We start from the raw sequence: 18,235 nt of genomic DNA, 5'->3' as shown, positions 1-18,235 counted from the left end.
TCTCTGTGTCCCTCCCTCCCTCCCTTCCTCCCTCCCATCCCTTTTTTAGTTTCTTTCTTTCGAGATGCAGTCTTGCTCTGTCACCCAGGCTGGGGTGCAGTGGTGCGATCTTGGCTCACTGCAACCTCCGCCTCCCGGGTAGCTGGGATTACAGGTGCCCGCAACCACGCCCAGCTAATTTTTGTATTTTTAGTAGAGATGGGGTTTCACCATGTTGGCCAGGCTGGTCTGGAACTCCTGATCTCAAGTAATCTGCCCGCATCCGGCCTCCCAAAGTGCTGGGATTACACGTGTGAGCCACTGCGCCCGGCCCCCAGTTTCTTTCTTTTCTTTATTTTCTTTCTTTCTCTTTCTTCTTTCTTTCGTCTGTCTGTCTCTCTCTCTCTCTTCTTTCCTTCCGTTCTTTCTTTTTTTTTGAGACAGAGTCTCACTCGGTTGCCCAGGCTGGGAGTGCAGTGGCACGATCTCAGCTCACTGCAACCTCCGCCTCCCAAGTTCAAGCGATTCTCCTGCCTCAGCCTCCTGAGTAGCTAGGATAACAGGTGTGCACCACCACACCCGGCTAATTTTTGTATTTTTAGCAGAGATGGGGTCTCACCATGTTGGCCAGCCTGGTCTTGAACTCTTGACCTCAGGTGATCTCCCCGCCTCGGCCTCCCAAAGTGCTGGGATTACAGGCGTGAGCCACGTGCCCGGCCCCCAGTTTCTTTATGTGCAGATAAGGCTTAGGAAAAAAAAAAAAAAAAAAAAAAAAAGCGTCCTCTTATTGTCAATGCAATTGCATTTCTGTAGCAGGAAGTCAGAACTACTTGATGGAATTTTGAACTATCCTTTCAGAACCTGCAGGAGATCAAAGATAAACTTGGCTTTAAAAAATGTTTCACTGATTAGTTCTTTCCACATGCAAACACTGCGAATCTGTCCTCCCCAGACTGCTTCATAGACCCCTCCTGCCCTTTTTCCTTCACTTCTAGCACTTCAATGACAAATGCCACCTGTCTTGATGTCCTCCTCTTTTCATCTGCTAACCCTGTCCTGCCAGTATCTCATTCTTCCCTGGCCCCTCTTTACGTGGCTTCCTGTATATGCCTGGGTACCGCGCCTGTGCACAGTGTCTGGTGCTCAGGAATACTGCATCAAAAGCAGAATTAAGCCCCTGAGCAGCCAGGACAAGGTCTGACAACACGTTTTAAATCGAGTAATTGTTGCTCGCTATAAATGTGACTATTCACACGGCTGCCCAGTCACATTTTCAAGTAGGGTTGGTTCCCAGTTCAGCACCAGAATGAAAACTGCATTAGTCACCATCCTTCAGCATCCCCAGCAGTACAGCACGCTGGGGGGAAGGGTGGAGGGTGGAGATTATACAACTCTGCAGTAACGCCATGCTCTTAAGAACAGCGTAGTTGGACCACAAAAAGAAGAATGAAAATGGACGTAGATGTCTGGGCATCGGAACGATCACTCTGCATTTGAGAGCATAAGCTCCCAGTGCAGGGTTGACTTATGCGTCCTTAAGTGTCACCGCCTATGATGGTGTTTGTCACAGTGAGTATTAAAGCAGGGGGTGACGCTGCACCTTGCCCGGGGGCAGGTGGTGAAACTACGCTCATCCTTAGTCAGCAGGTCTGAGGTCATTCCTCGCCCCCTCCCGCCCGCTCCCCGACGTCACGCCGACTCCGTCCTCGACGGTGAAGACATTCCTCCCAGGCCCTGCGCCCTGCAGCGTGGTAATCCCACGGCCGCAGACCACGCACAACCCAGCTGGTAGCCCCTCGGCGTTGAGCGGCAAAACCCCGCCCCGAGCGGCTTGCCCCGCCCCCGGCTTGTCACTCATGCAACCCACCCAATGGTGGCGGCGGGGGGCGGGGCTATGCCTGAGGGCGCCGTGCGCCGAAGCTTGTGGCGTCAATGCGCCCGCTGTGTCCATGGAGAGAGGTTGAGGTGGCCGACCTCCGGCCCGAGGCACCGGGGCGCCGGGACGGCGAAGATGTCGGCTTCCTTAGTCCGGGCAACTGTCCGGGCTGTGAGCAAGAGGAAGCTGCAGCCCACCCGGGCAGCCCTCACCCTGGTGAGTGCTCGCGGCGCGCGGCGGGGCCCGTGACATTGCTCGTGTCCGCCCCGTGCAAGGGGAGGTCACGGCGGCCGGGAGTGGGGTCGCAGGGACGCGGACACGTCAGACCTCGGCGTCGCTCCGACCCGCCGCACAGCCTTGCCGCCTCCTTCCCCGCCGGTCCCTCTTTGCAACGATAAACAAGTCCCGGGCGGGGCTGCTCTCTGGCCCCCGGAAACTACGTTTCCCGTCAGGCCGCGCGGCAACCGCGTGCGGGCCGGAGGGGATCGCGGGGGTGGGCGTCCCCGGGGGCCGATCGCCTCCACGCTCCCGCCGTCCTGCGCTGTTCGGGCGCTCCGCTTAAGCAGAGGCTGAACGTCCCCGGTGCCGGGAATTCCCGGTGGTGGCCCGGAGTCCTAGCCTGGAGGTGCGTGGGGTGGGGAGGGACGAGGCTTTCTGAAGGACCGCTGGGTCAGGGCGATAGCGTTCGCAGAGAGCGAGCACAGCGACAACAAAGCCCCCGGCTCCTGCCGAGGTCACGGCCGCGGCGCGCAAAGCGTTACTTGCCGGTGTCCTGGGTGATTGAGGCCTTTGAAACTCCCCCTGTGCCTCCAGCAAGCCTAGGCTCTTAGGACAAAAGATGATTTCCCGGAGTGAGTTTTACAGCGTTTTCTGGGTGAAAGGTCAAACACTCAGAGGGCACCAGAGTGCAATCATTGATTACTTAGAGAATTCACTGAGCTCAGTGTTCCAGCCGCACCGTTCAGTTTTTTAGTGGAAGGAAAATCCACATAACATAAAATTAGTCTTTTTAAAGGGTACAATTCAGTGCCATTTAAGACATTCACAGTGTCGTGCAACCATCACCTCTATCTAGTTGCAAAATATTTTCACCCCAAAAGAAAAACTTACGGTCACGTTCCTACACACACTCCCCTTTTAGTTAAGGAGACGACTTTATGCAACCATTCGCTTAGAGACTGGAAAAAAAAAACGATTTAAATTGACTCATGGATTCTGTTGCATCTAATGCCAAAGGGCCTATTACCGGAAAATAAGATTGTAGCAAAGTAGAAGAAAATTGTGATCAGGTGAGAGAATTTATTTTTATAATCAATTTTTTAGGCCTTTGATATTACCCTGATTATATATGGTACTACTAGTGTACTGATTATGTATCATTCTATATTACCTCTTTTCTGTAGGAGCAAGCTTATTTTCATACACCGTGGGATGTAGAATTAAACAAGGTTTTAAGAACTAGAGGGCACAACTCATTCTTTGTGTCTCTTTCAATCTCAGTAAGAATTATTCAGAATTCTTCCACTGGTAATGGTAGATCCAGGAAGAGCCAGAAGGTTCAGGAACAGTTTTTGCCTTTTTTTTTTTGTTTTTTAGCAACCCTATTAACGGGGTTTTTTTTTTTTTTTTTTTTTTTTTTTTTTTTTTTTTTTTGGAGACAGGGTCTCACTCTGTCTCCCAGACTGTAGTTCAGTGGTGCAATCATGGCACGCTGCAGTCTCAACCTCCTGGGCCCAAGCGATCCTCCCACCTCAGGCTCCCAAGTCGCTGGGACCACCGGTGTGCACCATCATGCATTCACCTAGGGTCTCCCTGGGCTGCCCAGGTTGGTCTCGAACTCCTGGGCTCAAGCAGTCCACTGCCTCGGGCTCCCAGTGTGCAGGGATTACAGGTGTGAGCCACCATGCCTGGTCCTTGATGTCTTTCTCCATCACCATTTGACATGTTACCTCTTCCTTCAGAATTTCTTTTTTTTTGAGACAGAGTTTCGCTAGGTCGCCCAGGCTGGAGTGCAGTGGCATGATCTCAGCTCACTGCAGCCTCCGCCTACTGAGTTCAAGCAACTCTCTGCCTCAGCCTCCTGAGTAGCTGGGATTACAGACGACCGCCACCATGCCCGGCTTATTTATTTATTTATTTTTGTATTTTTAGTAGAGATGGGGTTTCACCATCTTCACCAGGCAGGTCTTGGACTCCTGACCTCGTGATCCACCCGTCTCAGCCTCCCAAAGTGCTGGGATCACAGGCATGAGCCACCGTGCCTTGCCCTTCCTTCAGAATTTCTATGTCAGTTTCTTCCTCTCCATTCCTAGTCATTCAGCAGACATTTATCAAGATCTGCTGTGTTTCAAGACGAATGAGTTATACAGTTCCCAGCCTATGGGGCACAGTCGCAGGCCAAGCCTTTGCCACCTCTTACTAGGAGTAATAGCACTGCACATTCTCAGGCTTGGTCTGTCACCACACTTGCTCCCCTCTGCTTCAGTACATGTTTTCATAGTAGTTCTCAATGTCTCCATGTTGCCTGACTCAACTGTTCTGATTAACTTGCAGGAGTCTACTGTCTGAACTCTGTTGTCCTACTTACAGTATGGCTGACTTTAGAAGCTTCTCAGAAGCTCTACCAGAGAGAAGGCACATCAATGCTGTTTTCCACACAGCCTGTGTTGGTGGGCTTGCAGTCATTTTAGTTCCAGCATTCGTGCCCTAGTCAGGACACTATGGCATGTATTGCTCTTTGTGCTTAGTTTAACATCAGCATGTATCGTCAAGTGCAAAAGTAGTGATGCTGTCAAAAGCCTAATGAATGGAAACAGATAAGAGAGCAAACAAAAGTATACATAATTCAGTAAAATTGATCGGAAGAGGTAAATGTTACTTGGGTCTAATAAGTAGAGACAGATAAGAGCAAACACAAGTATACCTAATTCAGTAAAACTGTTTGGAAGGGATAAATGTTACCTGGATATATAAATTTTGATGTTAGAAATTTGACATGTTGCAACATTTGAAAAGTGCTGTATCTGTGGAGTCTACCAGATGTCAGCAAAAGGCTAGGAAAAGTAATTGATAATATAACACAGTTCAATGCTGTCATTATCAGATTATCTACATCTTCCCTATTTCCCTACATATCTAGAAATTGACAAGTGGAATTGAACTTGCCGGAGCCAGATGTGATTAAAGAATCTGAAGAGTAAATACTGCCCTGCTTGCAGACAGATTTATTTCCATCATTGTACAAGTCAGAGCAACTCTAATTTGTAGGATTGGGATGGATCACAGCTGTGCATTAAAACTCAACCAAGTTCTATGAGAGAATGATGATGCACAGCCACTATCATTCTTGATGAATTCGTTGTGTACAGAAGGTGCCTTAGGGCTTAACTTTCTATTGGAGTCCAGTTGAGAAGCTAGGAAATGCTTAATGTTCAGTAAGGAACTATGTGTTAGTTCATTGGACTAGAACCAGAAGTCCTTTTGAACAGTGACCAAGCACTAAGATTTCTATACGAAGGCAGTTTAGGAAATACTACACAAGAAGCACTGGAAGTAGCCTAGCAGTCTAACAGTGAAAGAATGGTTAAGTACATGAGAGTAGATCCTGTTGGTGAAGGATGTAGTCATTGTAAATTATGGGTTTTTTTAAGTTTTAGAGTTATAAATCTTCATTCTTTGACTTACGCTGTGCAAATTATTTAATCTTTAATACCTATATCACAATGGCAGGAATAAAAAGATGATACATTTAAACCGTTAAACACTTAGAAGGTGCTCAGTAAATGGTGAATATGTTTATACCATGTATCAAATGAAAAAAAAATAATTTGTTAAATTGTTTAAATGGAGGCTGCAAAATTATGTATATATGCCATGATTACAAACCTTTTTCTTTTTAGAGACAGGATCTTCCTCTGTCACCCAGGCTCATATGCAGTGGCATGATCATGGCTTACTGCAGCTTCAAACTCCTGGGCTCAAGCAATCGTTTCACCTCAGCCTCCCAAGTAACTGGGACTACAGGCACATGTCACCATGCCTGCTAATTTTTTTTTTTTTATTTATTGTAGAGACAGGGTCTTGCTCTGTTGCCCAGGCTGGTCTCAAACTGCTGGCCTCAAGCCATCCTCCCACCTTGGCCTCCCAAAGTGCTGGGATTACAGGCATGAGCCACCACACCTGCCTACAAATATATATATAATATTTGTATATTATATGTATTTTGGGTGTGTGTATACACAGATACACAAATAAGAAAAGACAAAAGAGAAACAACACTCTAATGCCAGCCATGGCTGTTAAAGAATGAGTTTAATAAAATACACTGTACTTGTTCACTGGCTCTATTTATTTACCATCTTTTGTTCCCCAGAAAATTGATATGTTGACATTAAAATGCCACATTTGTAAATTAAGTTGTAGTTGTTGGCACATGTTTAGTATGCATAATCACAGAGTTAACTTTAGCTTTTAATTTAATTTAATTTTCTTAAACAGCAAAAAATGAAAATTGCCTGGGGAGTTACTTAAAGAAATACAGGATTGAGAATGAAAAGTTTCTCCTACAAGGATTAGAAAGCGTGTTGCTATGAAGTAGTGATAAAACATTCATCTACAGTGCCTTTTCCCTTAATTTTAACAGCAGAAACATCTTGGAAATATATATATTTTTTAATGAGACCAAAATATCTTACCGCAAAGATAACCTCTCACTTTAAAAGTCATATTCCTGTGATTTGCATGTGAGTAAAAACCATCATATTTTAGTGGGCTTCAGGAAGCTCTTAAATTTTAAAACATGGGCCAAATCTCAGGTAAGCTATGTTCATTAATAGTACATAAATTTCTTGAGAATTACATGTTTCTTAGTTGTTCTGGAAAGTGCACTGGTACTGGCAGGCTGCTAGGCCCTGCAGCATGCTGTGTAGTTGAAGATTTTATGCTGTTTCTCACATGAGTTTTACCTAAGCACAAAGTTGCCAGAGTATGTAGACTTAAAACAGGGTAGGATTCTTAGCCTCTCCCTAGTACTGAGACACAAAAAGTACTTTTTATAGCTCGATTTTTTTTAAGTCGCAACTCTTCCCTTTTTAACCACTCTCCCTTGTTCTGAAAATCAGATCAGTCACTTTGAAAGTCCTAAGAACCTTTTCCCTTGGTTGAGTACTGTGACCTGGGTTGTCCATCATTAGTAACACCCTCCCAATGGAGTAGGTTTGGTTTTGGCCTGACACAGGAAAATTAAGACGTATGTTTAGTTCCTGTAACAGCAGCTTCCCAGGCACACAGGTTCCTGTTGAATGTTACTTTTCCCTTAAAGAGCCCTTCAGTATGAGATGTGAACATCAGCAGCTTTGTGATAAGTAGACCAATCCCCACGAATTGCTTTCATTTACTGTATTTAAGTGTTTCGTGCTAAAAGTTGAGAAAATAAGAAAATAGATGACTTTGTAAAACCAAATTAGATAATTTAGAAAACCACTTGGAGATAAAAAAATTATATATTTGGGGCTGGTAAACGGAGTAGTGTGACAGACACATTTGTTTTGTTTAGATCATGCAGTGGTGTGCCCATCTGTGCCTTTGATCCATTCAGATTAAACCAAGACCACGTTTCAGATTTTAGTTCCAGCAGATATTTTCCATGGCTATGCCTTTTTTTTTTCTGAGACAGAGTCTCACTCTGTTTCCCAGGCTGGTGTGCAGTGGCATGATCTTGGCTTACTGCAACCTCAGCCTCCTGAGTAGCTGGGATTACAGGCACATGCCACCATCCTCAGCTAATTTTTGTATTTTTAATAGAGATGGGGTTTCACCATGTTGGCCAGGCTGGTCTCAAACTCCTGACCTCAAGTTATCCTTCCACCTCAGCCTCCCAAAGTGTTGGGAATATAGGCATGAGCCACCAGGCCCAGCCAGGCTATGCCTTTTAAAAATAAACTTACAGAAAGCTATTTTTATTTGACAGTAAGTGATTAATTTCTTCAGCATGCACATAGAAAAATATGGTGAAAATTTACATGTGGTTGATAAGAAAGCTAGCTTTTATTGACAGTCACTTAGAACAGGGGTCCCCAGTCGTTGCGCTACAGACTGGTACTGGTCCATGGCCTGTTAGGAACAGGGCCTCACAGCAGAAGGTGAGAGCAGCAGGCAAGCCAAGCATTACCACCTAAGCGAGCTCCACCTCCTGTCAGATCATCAGGGGCATTAGATTCTCATAGGAGCACAAACCCTAGTCTGAACTGCAGGTGTGAGGGGCTAGTTTGTGCACTCCTTATGAGAATGATGCCTGATGATCTGTCACTGTCTCCCATCACCCCTAGATGGAACCATCTAGTTGCAGAAAAACAAGCTCAGGGCTCCCACTGATTGTACATTTTGATGAGTTATATAATTATTTCATTATATATTACAATGTAATAATAGAAATAAAGTACACAATAAATGTAATGCACTTGAATCATCCAGAAACCATTCCCCTTATCCGTGGAAAAATTGTCTTCCACGAAACCAGTCCTTGATGCCAAAAACATTTGGGACCACTGCTTTAGAAGGGTAATGAGCACTTTAAAAAATAATAACTATTTCTATAACTATTTAAAGTTGGTATTCTGTGACTCAAAAAACAAAAACAAAACCATAATCCTGCTCTTCCCTGTTTTCTCCTTCTACCCCGTGTGCTACTCCCTGCGTTGGAGGACTGCGTGCCTTCTTTTCTGACAGAACCATGGGAAAAGGCCTTTAGAGGCCCACCTACTGGCAGTGGTTTGTTTTTTTACAGTGACATGCAATAAGAAATGTATATACACAGATACTATATATTAATAACTGAATTAAAAGTTTTACTAAACAGCATTCACGTTTTTAAGTGCAGTGCATTGTTTTCTATTTAAAATGTTTAAGAAAATGTTTAAGACTTGTTGGTCTTCACATTCTAAATTGCTTTCATGCCCTTCTAAACTGGGTCTGTACTGTGTTTAAACATGCTCGTCTAGCTGAGCCCCAACCCCGACAGGGCAGGAGAGCACACTCTAGGGCCATCCATTGGGCTGGCTCTTCCAGGTGTCAGTCCTGGCCTCAGTTTACTACCAAGTCTTAGGTCATAATATCCAGACTTTGAGACTTCACAAGCAGTCTCAAAGACTTTACTGTACAGTAAAATGTCAGTACAAAGAACTGGAGGGCCTGCAGAGCACTGCCAGCTAGAAGAGCTGATAAAGTAGGAAGGACGCACATAATGTCTTCATTATGATGTACTCTTATAATAATACTTGATTTTTTTGTGCCTGGCACTGCTTTCCATGAGTTTAAATATTTAATCCTCGCAAGAACCAGGAGGAGGAGGAACTATTATCCCTGTTTCACCAGTAAGGGAATAGAAGTCAGAGAAGCCAATTAGGTTGACTGCCCTGGAGGCACAGCTAGGAAGTGGGCCAGGAATGTCGGGGAACAGCCTCCTTCCCAAAGAAGTGGGGTTGGTAACACCGACCTATTTCACACAAACTGTGATGTTTTTCTCATTTTGAGGCCCACTGAGCTATGTTAAAACAGCATTTCTTCTGGGAAACAGCTCCTCCTTGTTCTTATTTCTGTCATTGACTAGCTTAGTTTTGTTCGTCTAGATCTCCTGAGATGTTGGTTTAATCCACGTTGAAAAAAATCTGTGTGAACATTTGGTGGGACTGGTACAAGAAGCACACCCTGGGTTATTTTATGCTGGTAACACTGTTTCCTCAAGCTGTGCATTTTGATGGATTAGAAATGGATTGTGAGTAAGAAAAAAAAAAGCAGTAGGATTAATAATCAACAGGAAAAACACCTGAAGGTTGGCCTTCCCAGTGAGATACTGGATTCCTTCATTGGCTCTTTGTCATAGGCAACATGCTGGTTGCTGGGCATAGAGTTGGTGCACAAAATAGATGCTGCCCAGAAAAATAGCATTTGTAATGTGAGTGAATAACACCATAGAGAGAAGGACAGGGAACCAACCTGGACTGAGGAGCAAGATTAAAATGATGTTGCTAGCAGATTTTTTTTTTAAATAAAGAGGATATTTTGAATTAGGTATAGTTTATGTGTTTCTATATAAAGTCCATAAGGTACCCTGGCAAGAATGGAACATAAATTTGTCACATGAATTTGCTAAAGACAGACTTACGAAGACTGATAAACATGAGGCTTTGAATAACAAGTTTTGTAGCTAAAAACATCATTTTCTTTTTCAGACACCTTCAGCAGTAAACAAGATAAAACAACTTCTTAAAGATAAGCCTGAGCATGTAAGTAAAACCAGTTAATTATTCAGTAAAAAACTGAAGCTGTATTTTCAGAATGAATTTATCCCATGATATGCAGTATTATTTCATTTAGGGGCTTTTATTTAAAAGGTAAGATATACTCAGGATTTTTAAAAAATTCGAATAATACAAAAGTGTATTTAACTAAAAGGAAGTCATTCTTTCAACCTGACTCTTCGTCGTCATTCTTCCTTCCAAGAAGCAATCTCTTTGGTGTCCTTCCAGGGATAATGTATACATTTGAAGCGGCTAGACCTGATTTTTTCAGCCTCCTCACAGTTGACACTTTAGGGCAGATTGTAGAATGTTTGACAGCATCTCTGGCCTCTGTCCACTAGATACCAGTAGTACCCACTCTTTGCCTCAACCAAAGAATCCACATATGTGGAACCCACCAATACGGAGAGGTGACTGTATAGAGTAAAAGTATGGTGAGTACTGTTTCACCAGCAGTTCCTGATTCTACAAAGCTTTGGTTGTCACAATCAAAAATGTCTCCCTGAGGGCAACCACTGGCCTAGACTGGGCTTGTTATTCCTGTATATATCTCTTCCTACCATAAATGTTTTTGTTACACTTTGCTTTTTGCCCTTAATAATGTGGCTTGAAGATCTTTCCATGTCATTATGTAATGATCTGCCTCCCTTTCTTGGCTGCATGTAGAGTATATTCCATTGAACAAGTTTGAGTTCTTTAACCAGTCCGCATATTAAAGGGTTGTTTTCATTCAGTGCTGCCGCAAACACCATTCAGCAACTATTTAGTGGCTGCAGTGTGCCAGGCTCATTGTTCTAGAACTGTAAGCATGGCTAAGTCCACCTACATAGGATCCATTCCTAGATACAGAATTGTTGAGTTAGGGGTGTGTGTATCATCTTAATTGTACATTGTTAGTTGCCGATGGAGTGCTGTAAATCATTTCAAGTAATGGATTGCAATATTTAATAATAAGACGCTGGGGTGATTTCTGGTTTCTGTTGTTAACCTACATTACAATGTAATGGAAGTTCTCAAACCTACCTTTTAAAATTATTAAATTTCAAAGGATATCAGTGTTCTGATTCAATTTGGATAGACCAATGACTAGACTACAAATTGGCCTAATGAAACAAGAATTCAGCCTTGTAAAATCAGGAACTGCTGGTGAAATAGTACTTATAATACTTTTGCTGTATACAGTCACCTCTCCGTATCTGTGGGTTCTGCATACGTGGATTCAATCAACCATAGGTCAGAAATATTTGGGAAAAAAATAGAAGGTTGCACCTGTATTAAACATGTACAGACTTTCATTCTCTAAACAATACAGTATAACAACTATGTAGCATTACATTGTTACAGGTATTCAAGTCCTCCAGAAGTTATTTAAAGTACAGGGGAAGATGTATATAGGTTATATACAAATGCAGTGCCATTTGCATAAGGGTCTTGAGTATCTGCAGATTTTTGTATACTCAGGTAGTTCTGGAACCAATTTCCCATGCATACTAAGGGATGACTATGTTTAAATGAAAAATCAGCTCAGCTCTAAGACAGAGAACTTAGTTCGATACTGTTTGAAAATTGCATTAATGTAAACATTGATATTTTTAAAGTGCTGTTTGGTCACTTTTTTAAACTTCTTTTGTCTGTATTGACTGCAGTCTTTTGCTTTCTGGTATTTGAGACTGTACACAAGTCTGCACTAGAATTCAGATCCCATGTAGAGATAGGATTGCCAGATGATGGACTATGAACCCTGGTGAATCCTAACCATAAGGAAACATTCAGAGGATATCTCACAGAACAAGGTAGAGCAAAAACATTTTAAATAAAGTCCCAGGCTGGACGGGGTGGCTCCTGCCTTGTAATCCCAATGCTTTGAGAGGCCGAGGTGGAAGCATTATTTGAGTCCACGAGTTTGAGACCAGTCTGGGCTACATAGTGAGACCCTGTCCTACAAAAAGTAAGAGAAAGTCCATTTTGGTACGAGGAGGCTACTGTCACTTTATTAGTATAATCGTTTAATCTGTACTACTTTAAAACCAAGTTTATATTTTCACTTCTTTTTCAGGTAGGTGTAAAAGTTGGTGTCCGAACCAGGGGCTGTAATGGCCTTTCCTATACTCTAGAATATACAAAGACAAAAGGAGATTCTGATGAAGAAGTTATTCAAGATGGTGAGTTTTTAACAAACATTTTTTGGGCACATTGTTTTGCCTAAAATTATTAGCCTTGCACAGCACAAAGTAAAAAATAAGGATAGTAGCAGGAATTATGTAAATAATGCTCACTGTGTGTGTAGGCGTTGTTTGATGAAATTTCATGTATTAACTGATTTGTACACAACGCGGAATGTGGGTGGTACCATATTATCCCTGTTTTTCTGATGAAGAAACTGAGGCACAGAGGGGTTAAATAGTTTAAGGTCATAATAAGTGGCCTAGTAAAATTCTTTCCGGAGACTGTGCTCTTAGTAACTAATTGATAAATTATTATATAAGCTTGTTTTAACTGAAAGATCATCATTGTATCCAAAAAGTGAACCAGCCTTAAACCTCACAGTGAACCAACAGTTTTGGTGTAAGCAGCAGTTTTATATCTGTATCAAATAAGTACAAGTTGAGCATTCCAATCCAAAAATCTGAAATCTGAAATGCTCCCAAATTCAAAACTTTAAAAGTGGGTGCCGACATGACATTCAGAGGAAATGCTCATTGGAGCTTTTTGGATTTGGGATGCTCAAGCAGTAAGTATAATGCAGATACAGTCATACATCACTTAACATTGGAGATACATTGTGAGAAATGTGACATTAGACAAATATCCTGGGGTGTACTTACACAAACCTAGATGGTAGAGCCTACCATATGCCTCAGCTAGATGATATAACCTGTTGCTCCTAGGCTACAAACCTGTACTGCATGTGACTGTGCTGAATACTGTGCACAGTTCTAACACAGTGGTAAGTATTTGTGTAAACGTACCTAAACAAAGAAAAAGTGTAGTGAAATTTCATTGTAAAAGATCAAATGTGGTCGGGTGTGTTAACACAAGCCTGTTATCCCAGCTACTCAGGAGACTGAGGCAGGAGGATTCCTTGAGCGCAGGAGTTCAAGATTGTAGTGCACTGGCCAGGCGTGGTGGCTCACCCCTGTAATCCCAGCACTTTGGGAGGCTGAGGTGGGTGGATCATGAGGTCAGGAGTTCACGACCAGCCTGGCCAACATGGTGAAACCCCGTCTCTGCTAAAAATACGAAAAATTAACTGGGTGTGGTGGCACACGCCTGTAGTCCCAGCTACTGGGAGGCTGAGGCAGGAGAATCGCTTGAACCCCAGGAGGCGGAGGTTGCAGTGAGCTGAGACCATGCCATTGCACTCCAGCCTGGTTGAAAAAGTGAGACTCTGTCTCAAAAAAAAAAAAAAGACATCATAGTGCACTGTGTTCATACCTGTGAATAGCCACTGCCCTTAAGCCTGGGCAACATAGGGAGACCTCCATCTCTTAAAAAAAAAAAAAAAAAAAGAAGAAGAAGAAGAAAATAAAACATGGTACACCTGTTTGTGGCACTTACCATGCATGGAGCTTGCAGGACTGGAAGTTGTCCACGTGAGTCAGTGAGTGAGTAGGGAGTGATGAGTGAATGTGAAAGCCTAGGACGTTACTCTGTAGTACTATAGACCTTATAAACCTTGTACACTTAGTCTTCAATAATAAATTAACCTTAGTTTACTGAAACTTTTTTACTTTGTAAGCTTTGGGTTTTTTTTTTTTTTTTGACTCCTTTGTAATAACAGTTTGAAACACACGTACAAATATACAAAAAATTTTTTATGTTCTTATTCTATAAGCTTTTCTCTATTTTTATTTTTTTTCTTTGTAAACATTTTAATTAAAAACTAAGACAAAAACACACCTATTAGCTTAGGCCTCCACAGGGTCAGGGTCATCAATATCCCTGTCTTCCACCACCTCCTCTCGTCCCATTGGAAGGCCGTCAGTGGCAGTAACACTCATGGAGTTGTCATCTTCTGTGATAATGATGCCTTCTTGTGGATACCTCCTGAAGAACCTGCCTCAGGCTGTTTTACGGTTAACTTTTTTTATAAGTAGAAGTACACTCTAAAATAACAATAAAAGGTATAGTAAATACATAAAGCAGTAACATAACCATTTATTATCATTATCAAGTATTATGTAGTGTACATAATTGAACATGCTTAGACTTTTATATGACTGGCAGTACAGGTTTGTTTACACCAGCATCACCTCAAACACCTGAGTAATGGGTTGTCTTGTGATATTATGGTGGCTACAGCATTGCTAGGCAATAGGAATTTTCAGCTCCATTATAGTCCTTTTTTTTTTTTTTTTTTTTTTTTAATTTGAGACAGTCTTGCACTCTCGCCCAGCCTGGAGTGCAGTGGTGTGATCTCGGCCTGCTGCAACCTCCACCTCCCTGGTTCAAGCGATCCTCCCACCTCAGCCTCCCAAGTAGCTGGGATTATAGGTGCCCACCACCATGCCCGGTTCATTTTTGTATTTTTAGTGGAGCTGTATTATCAACTCATGTTTTTGAGGAGTCCTGTATTTCCAATTTGTATTAAAAGCTATTTATTATAATTTAATTTATAATTAAAATTAATTATATTTGCTGCTGCCCCCTTCTTCCACCCTATAATCTGTTAAAACCTATCTAAAATAAATAATTTATCTTGTCATTGGAAGTATGCACTTAGCTTGCAGTTCTTACCTACATGGGAGAATGAGGCCTAGATTCCTAAGTGTGCTTTCTTATTAAACTAAAGTTATAACTATCAATAAAGACCTTTTAAAAATATATTATTTTAAAAATTATAACACATTATAAACCTTAAGATTTTCATCTTAAAGAAGAGGTGACTTAATTATATATTGTTTATATTTAGCTAATGGCTCAATTTCTTATAAGGAAGAAAGTTGTTTTGTTGTTTTGTTGTTTTGTTTGTTTGTTTGTTGAGACAGAGTCTTGCTGTCTTACCCAGGCTGGAGTGCAGTGGCACAATCATGGCTCACTGTAGCCTCTGTCTCCCGGGCTCAAGCAATCCTCCCACCTCAGCCTCCCGAGTAGCTGGGACTACAGGCGCCCACCACCGTGCCCGGCTAATTTTTGTATTTTTAGTGGAGCCAGGGTTTTGCCGTTTCCCAGACTAGAAAGCTTTCTTAAATTGATTGTATTTGTTGGCTGGGCACTGTGGCTCACACCTGTAATCCCAGCACTTTGGGAGGCCAAGGTGGGAGGATCACTTGAGCCCAGGAATGCAAGACCAGCTTGGGCCACGTGGTGAAACTCTGACTCTAAAAAAATTAGTTGGTCCTAGTGGTATGTGCCTGTAATCCTGTGGGAGGATCGCTTGAGCCTGGGAGGTGGAGCTTGTGGTGAGCCATGATCATGCCACTGCACTCCAGCCGGGGTGACAGAGCGAGACTCTGTCAAAAAAAAAAAGATTGTATTTACAAAGATGCTGACTTCTACCTGTGTAATTACTAGGGAATAGTACCTGTTTTCCGTCCCGTAACCAGAAAAGACTATTGTTGTACTGATTGATGTTATTAAAATAGCCCCATTGTATCACAGTCCTTTGTATATCTTTAAGCTTGAATCCATGTATCTAGTGTATTGCAGAATTTTGATAAATTTTTTTTTATTTCATAAAACTCATCGAGAATTACATTTTCTTCACGTTGCAAACTGGAAAAATGAGTGAAGTATAGTGAAAGGTAAATTCTAATTTTGCATAAAATTGTCATGGAATTTACTTGTATAAAATTCTCCCCTAATGTGATTGTTTGTGATGTAAATTCATGTGTGGGAAAGAAGGGGCAGACAGGAAACTGAATGCTTAATTCCTTAAGGAAATAATTTAAAATGTTCAAGGCTTCTTGTTTGACTTTCATTGATAGTCACTATTTCAAGTTCACTTGTGCTTTGAATCAGCAAGTTCCATAAGGCTGCAGGCTTTCTATAACACATGTTTTCTTTTCTCCAAGGAGTCAGAGTATTCATCGAGAAGAAAGCACAGCTAACACTTTTAGGAACAGAAATGGACTATGTTGAAGACAAATTATCCAGTGAGTTTGTGTTCAATAACCCAAACATCAAAGGGACTTGTGGCTGTGGAGAAAGCTTTAATATTTGAAATCTCAGGACTCTTCTGGCCATAGGTTCCAGGAAAGCTCGTGGAAGCTTTGGGGCTCACTGCAGAAATCATGTGACTGTCACGTGCTGGAAAATAAAGTGATACATCTTGAAAATGAATCCAGTGGGTTGGATTCCAGAAGAAATGATATTTATATTCTCTGTAGGGGACAGAAAATGAGAAGCCATCACTCTCTTTGGATCATTTAGGTCTCTTGTATCCTTTGTTTTAGAACCAGTTTCATTAAAGTTGCCTTCCTGGGCACCTGTTTATCCATTTCCTGAACTGTGTGCACTCCTTAGATCGCTACTGAATGGCTTGAATATCCCTCAGCATTTCTCCCAACCAGATCGGCGACTCCTAAAATCCGAGACAGGACATCCTGACTGCTGGTAGTAATGTGGTGGTGCATTGTTTTTTCCACCCAAACTTAACATAGCCTTTTTATACATTTTTATGAAAAATTTCGTTGTCAGCTGCCTCATTGCATACCCTTTAATAGTAGCAGGCAAAGATTTTCTTCATCTGTAGTACAGATTAGTTCTGAGTGATGGTATCAAAAGGTGAGAAAGACGTCATCCACCTTTTTTTAATCCATTTCTTTTGCCACCCTATATGTCTGTTCAGAGATGGGATCTCAAGCTGACTTTGATTCTTTTAGTTGAGAAGTCTCTTAAAGCCATCTAGCCCACCTCCCTCAGTTCCCTATGTGAGGAAGCAAAACCCCAGGGAAGCCAAAGGGCTCCTCTCCACCCCGACTCCACAGGCCGGGGGAGAGTAGGGACTCTACCCCCCTCTCCCCTTCCTTGTAGGTGACACATGCTCTGCCCTCTGAGGCAGTCAGCGAAGGCAAATGGTCTGACTGCTTTATGTGGTCAACATTTTGATAGAATTTCTTTATAATTTGTTAGAGATTATATTATTTTTATTTTATTTTGAGTGGGAAGAATTTTAAACCTTTTTATGTGAATTACCATCTTGTTTCTTTCACCTTTGAAACAATGGTTTGTAGCAGAGACAACATTGTAGCAATCCAGAATTATGCTTTTGGAATGTGGTCCTCACTGTGCGGGAGAATGTGAGGATCTTTTGTTAAAATTCCCAGTGTGCATACACTTTCTGGTTCCTCGGTCCAGTTGCTAAAGTTCTTAGTATTTTAGCCTAACATATTTATCACCAACTTTTCTTTAAAAGTGTTCCTTTTGTCACTTTGTTACTGATTTTCCTGGGTTTGACATAATAAGTATTCTATGAGATGATATATATGCTTTTTTTGAAAGCTGATTCTCATGAATTCAAGTAGCTGAGTTCCTTTATGTTTCCTTTATTCACTAAAGTAGCTGCCACGAAACACACCAAAACCTAGAGCGGTAGTTTTATGTAAATGCTCATGAATTTGTATCAATAATATAATTGTTGATCCACTTATAATTCGTGCAATACTGTATGTATGTAGAGATTGAGTTGTCAATTAAAAAAAATGTGGCCTCTTTGTGATCATAAAATTGCCTTTTATTATTGAGGGGAGAGGGTTTGGGACAGCAGCTGCTAAAGCCAATAAAAAAATGACTGTCTTTTTTGCCTAGGCTGCCTGTCATCAGGCGTCTTCTCTACCTGACACTATTTCGTCCAGAAACAGTGATTGTGATTCTAGCTGCTGATTCTCCACACAGCCCTGGAGAGACCATCTCAGGTGGCTCTCATCTCCCTAGCTTTGCTAGCCTCGTTTTCCTCCTTGTTCCCCATGAGGTCATCCGCCCCCCCAAGCAGCTTCCTCATGTCCTCAGGATGAGAGCATTATCACTACCTGGAGTGCTTTTCCCTCTGTCATCTGAGCTTTTATGTGAACCTCCTCCAAGAAGGTTCTCAAGTGTTCACTCAGGCACAGTAGTGAGCACCGACTCTCCACTAGCCCTGAGC

At 42.2% G+C, this 18,235-nt stretch overlaps 1 protein-coding gene across 1 annotated transcript; it reads left to right on the top strand.

The window, feature by feature from the left end:
* Positions 1-1,582: 1,582 nt before the first annotated feature.
* Positions 1,583-17,820, top strand: ISCA1 (iron-sulfur cluster assembly 1). The gene is made up of 4 exons (XM_054502010.1): positions 1,583-2,071; positions 10,084-10,137; positions 12,209-12,314; positions 16,167-17,820. Exons 1-4 carry the CDS (start codon positions 1,850-1,852, stop codon positions 16,313-16,315), a joined length of 531 nt encoding a protein of 176 aa, XP_054357985.1. The 5' UTR covers positions 1,583-1,849; the 3' UTR covers positions 16,316-17,820.
* Positions 17,821-18,235: the final 415 nt, after the last annotated feature.

Source organism: Pongo pygmaeus, chromosome 13 (genome assembly GCF_028885625.2).
Source record: "Pongo pygmaeus isolate AG05252 chromosome 13, NHGRI_mPonPyg2-v2.0_pri, whole genome shotgun sequence".
Taxonomy (NCBI): domain Eukaryota; kingdom Metazoa; phylum Chordata; class Mammalia; order Primates; family Hominidae; genus Pongo; species Pongo pygmaeus.
Note: the sequence above shows the minus strand (reverse complement) of the source record. Positions and strands in the feature narration are given on the sequence as shown.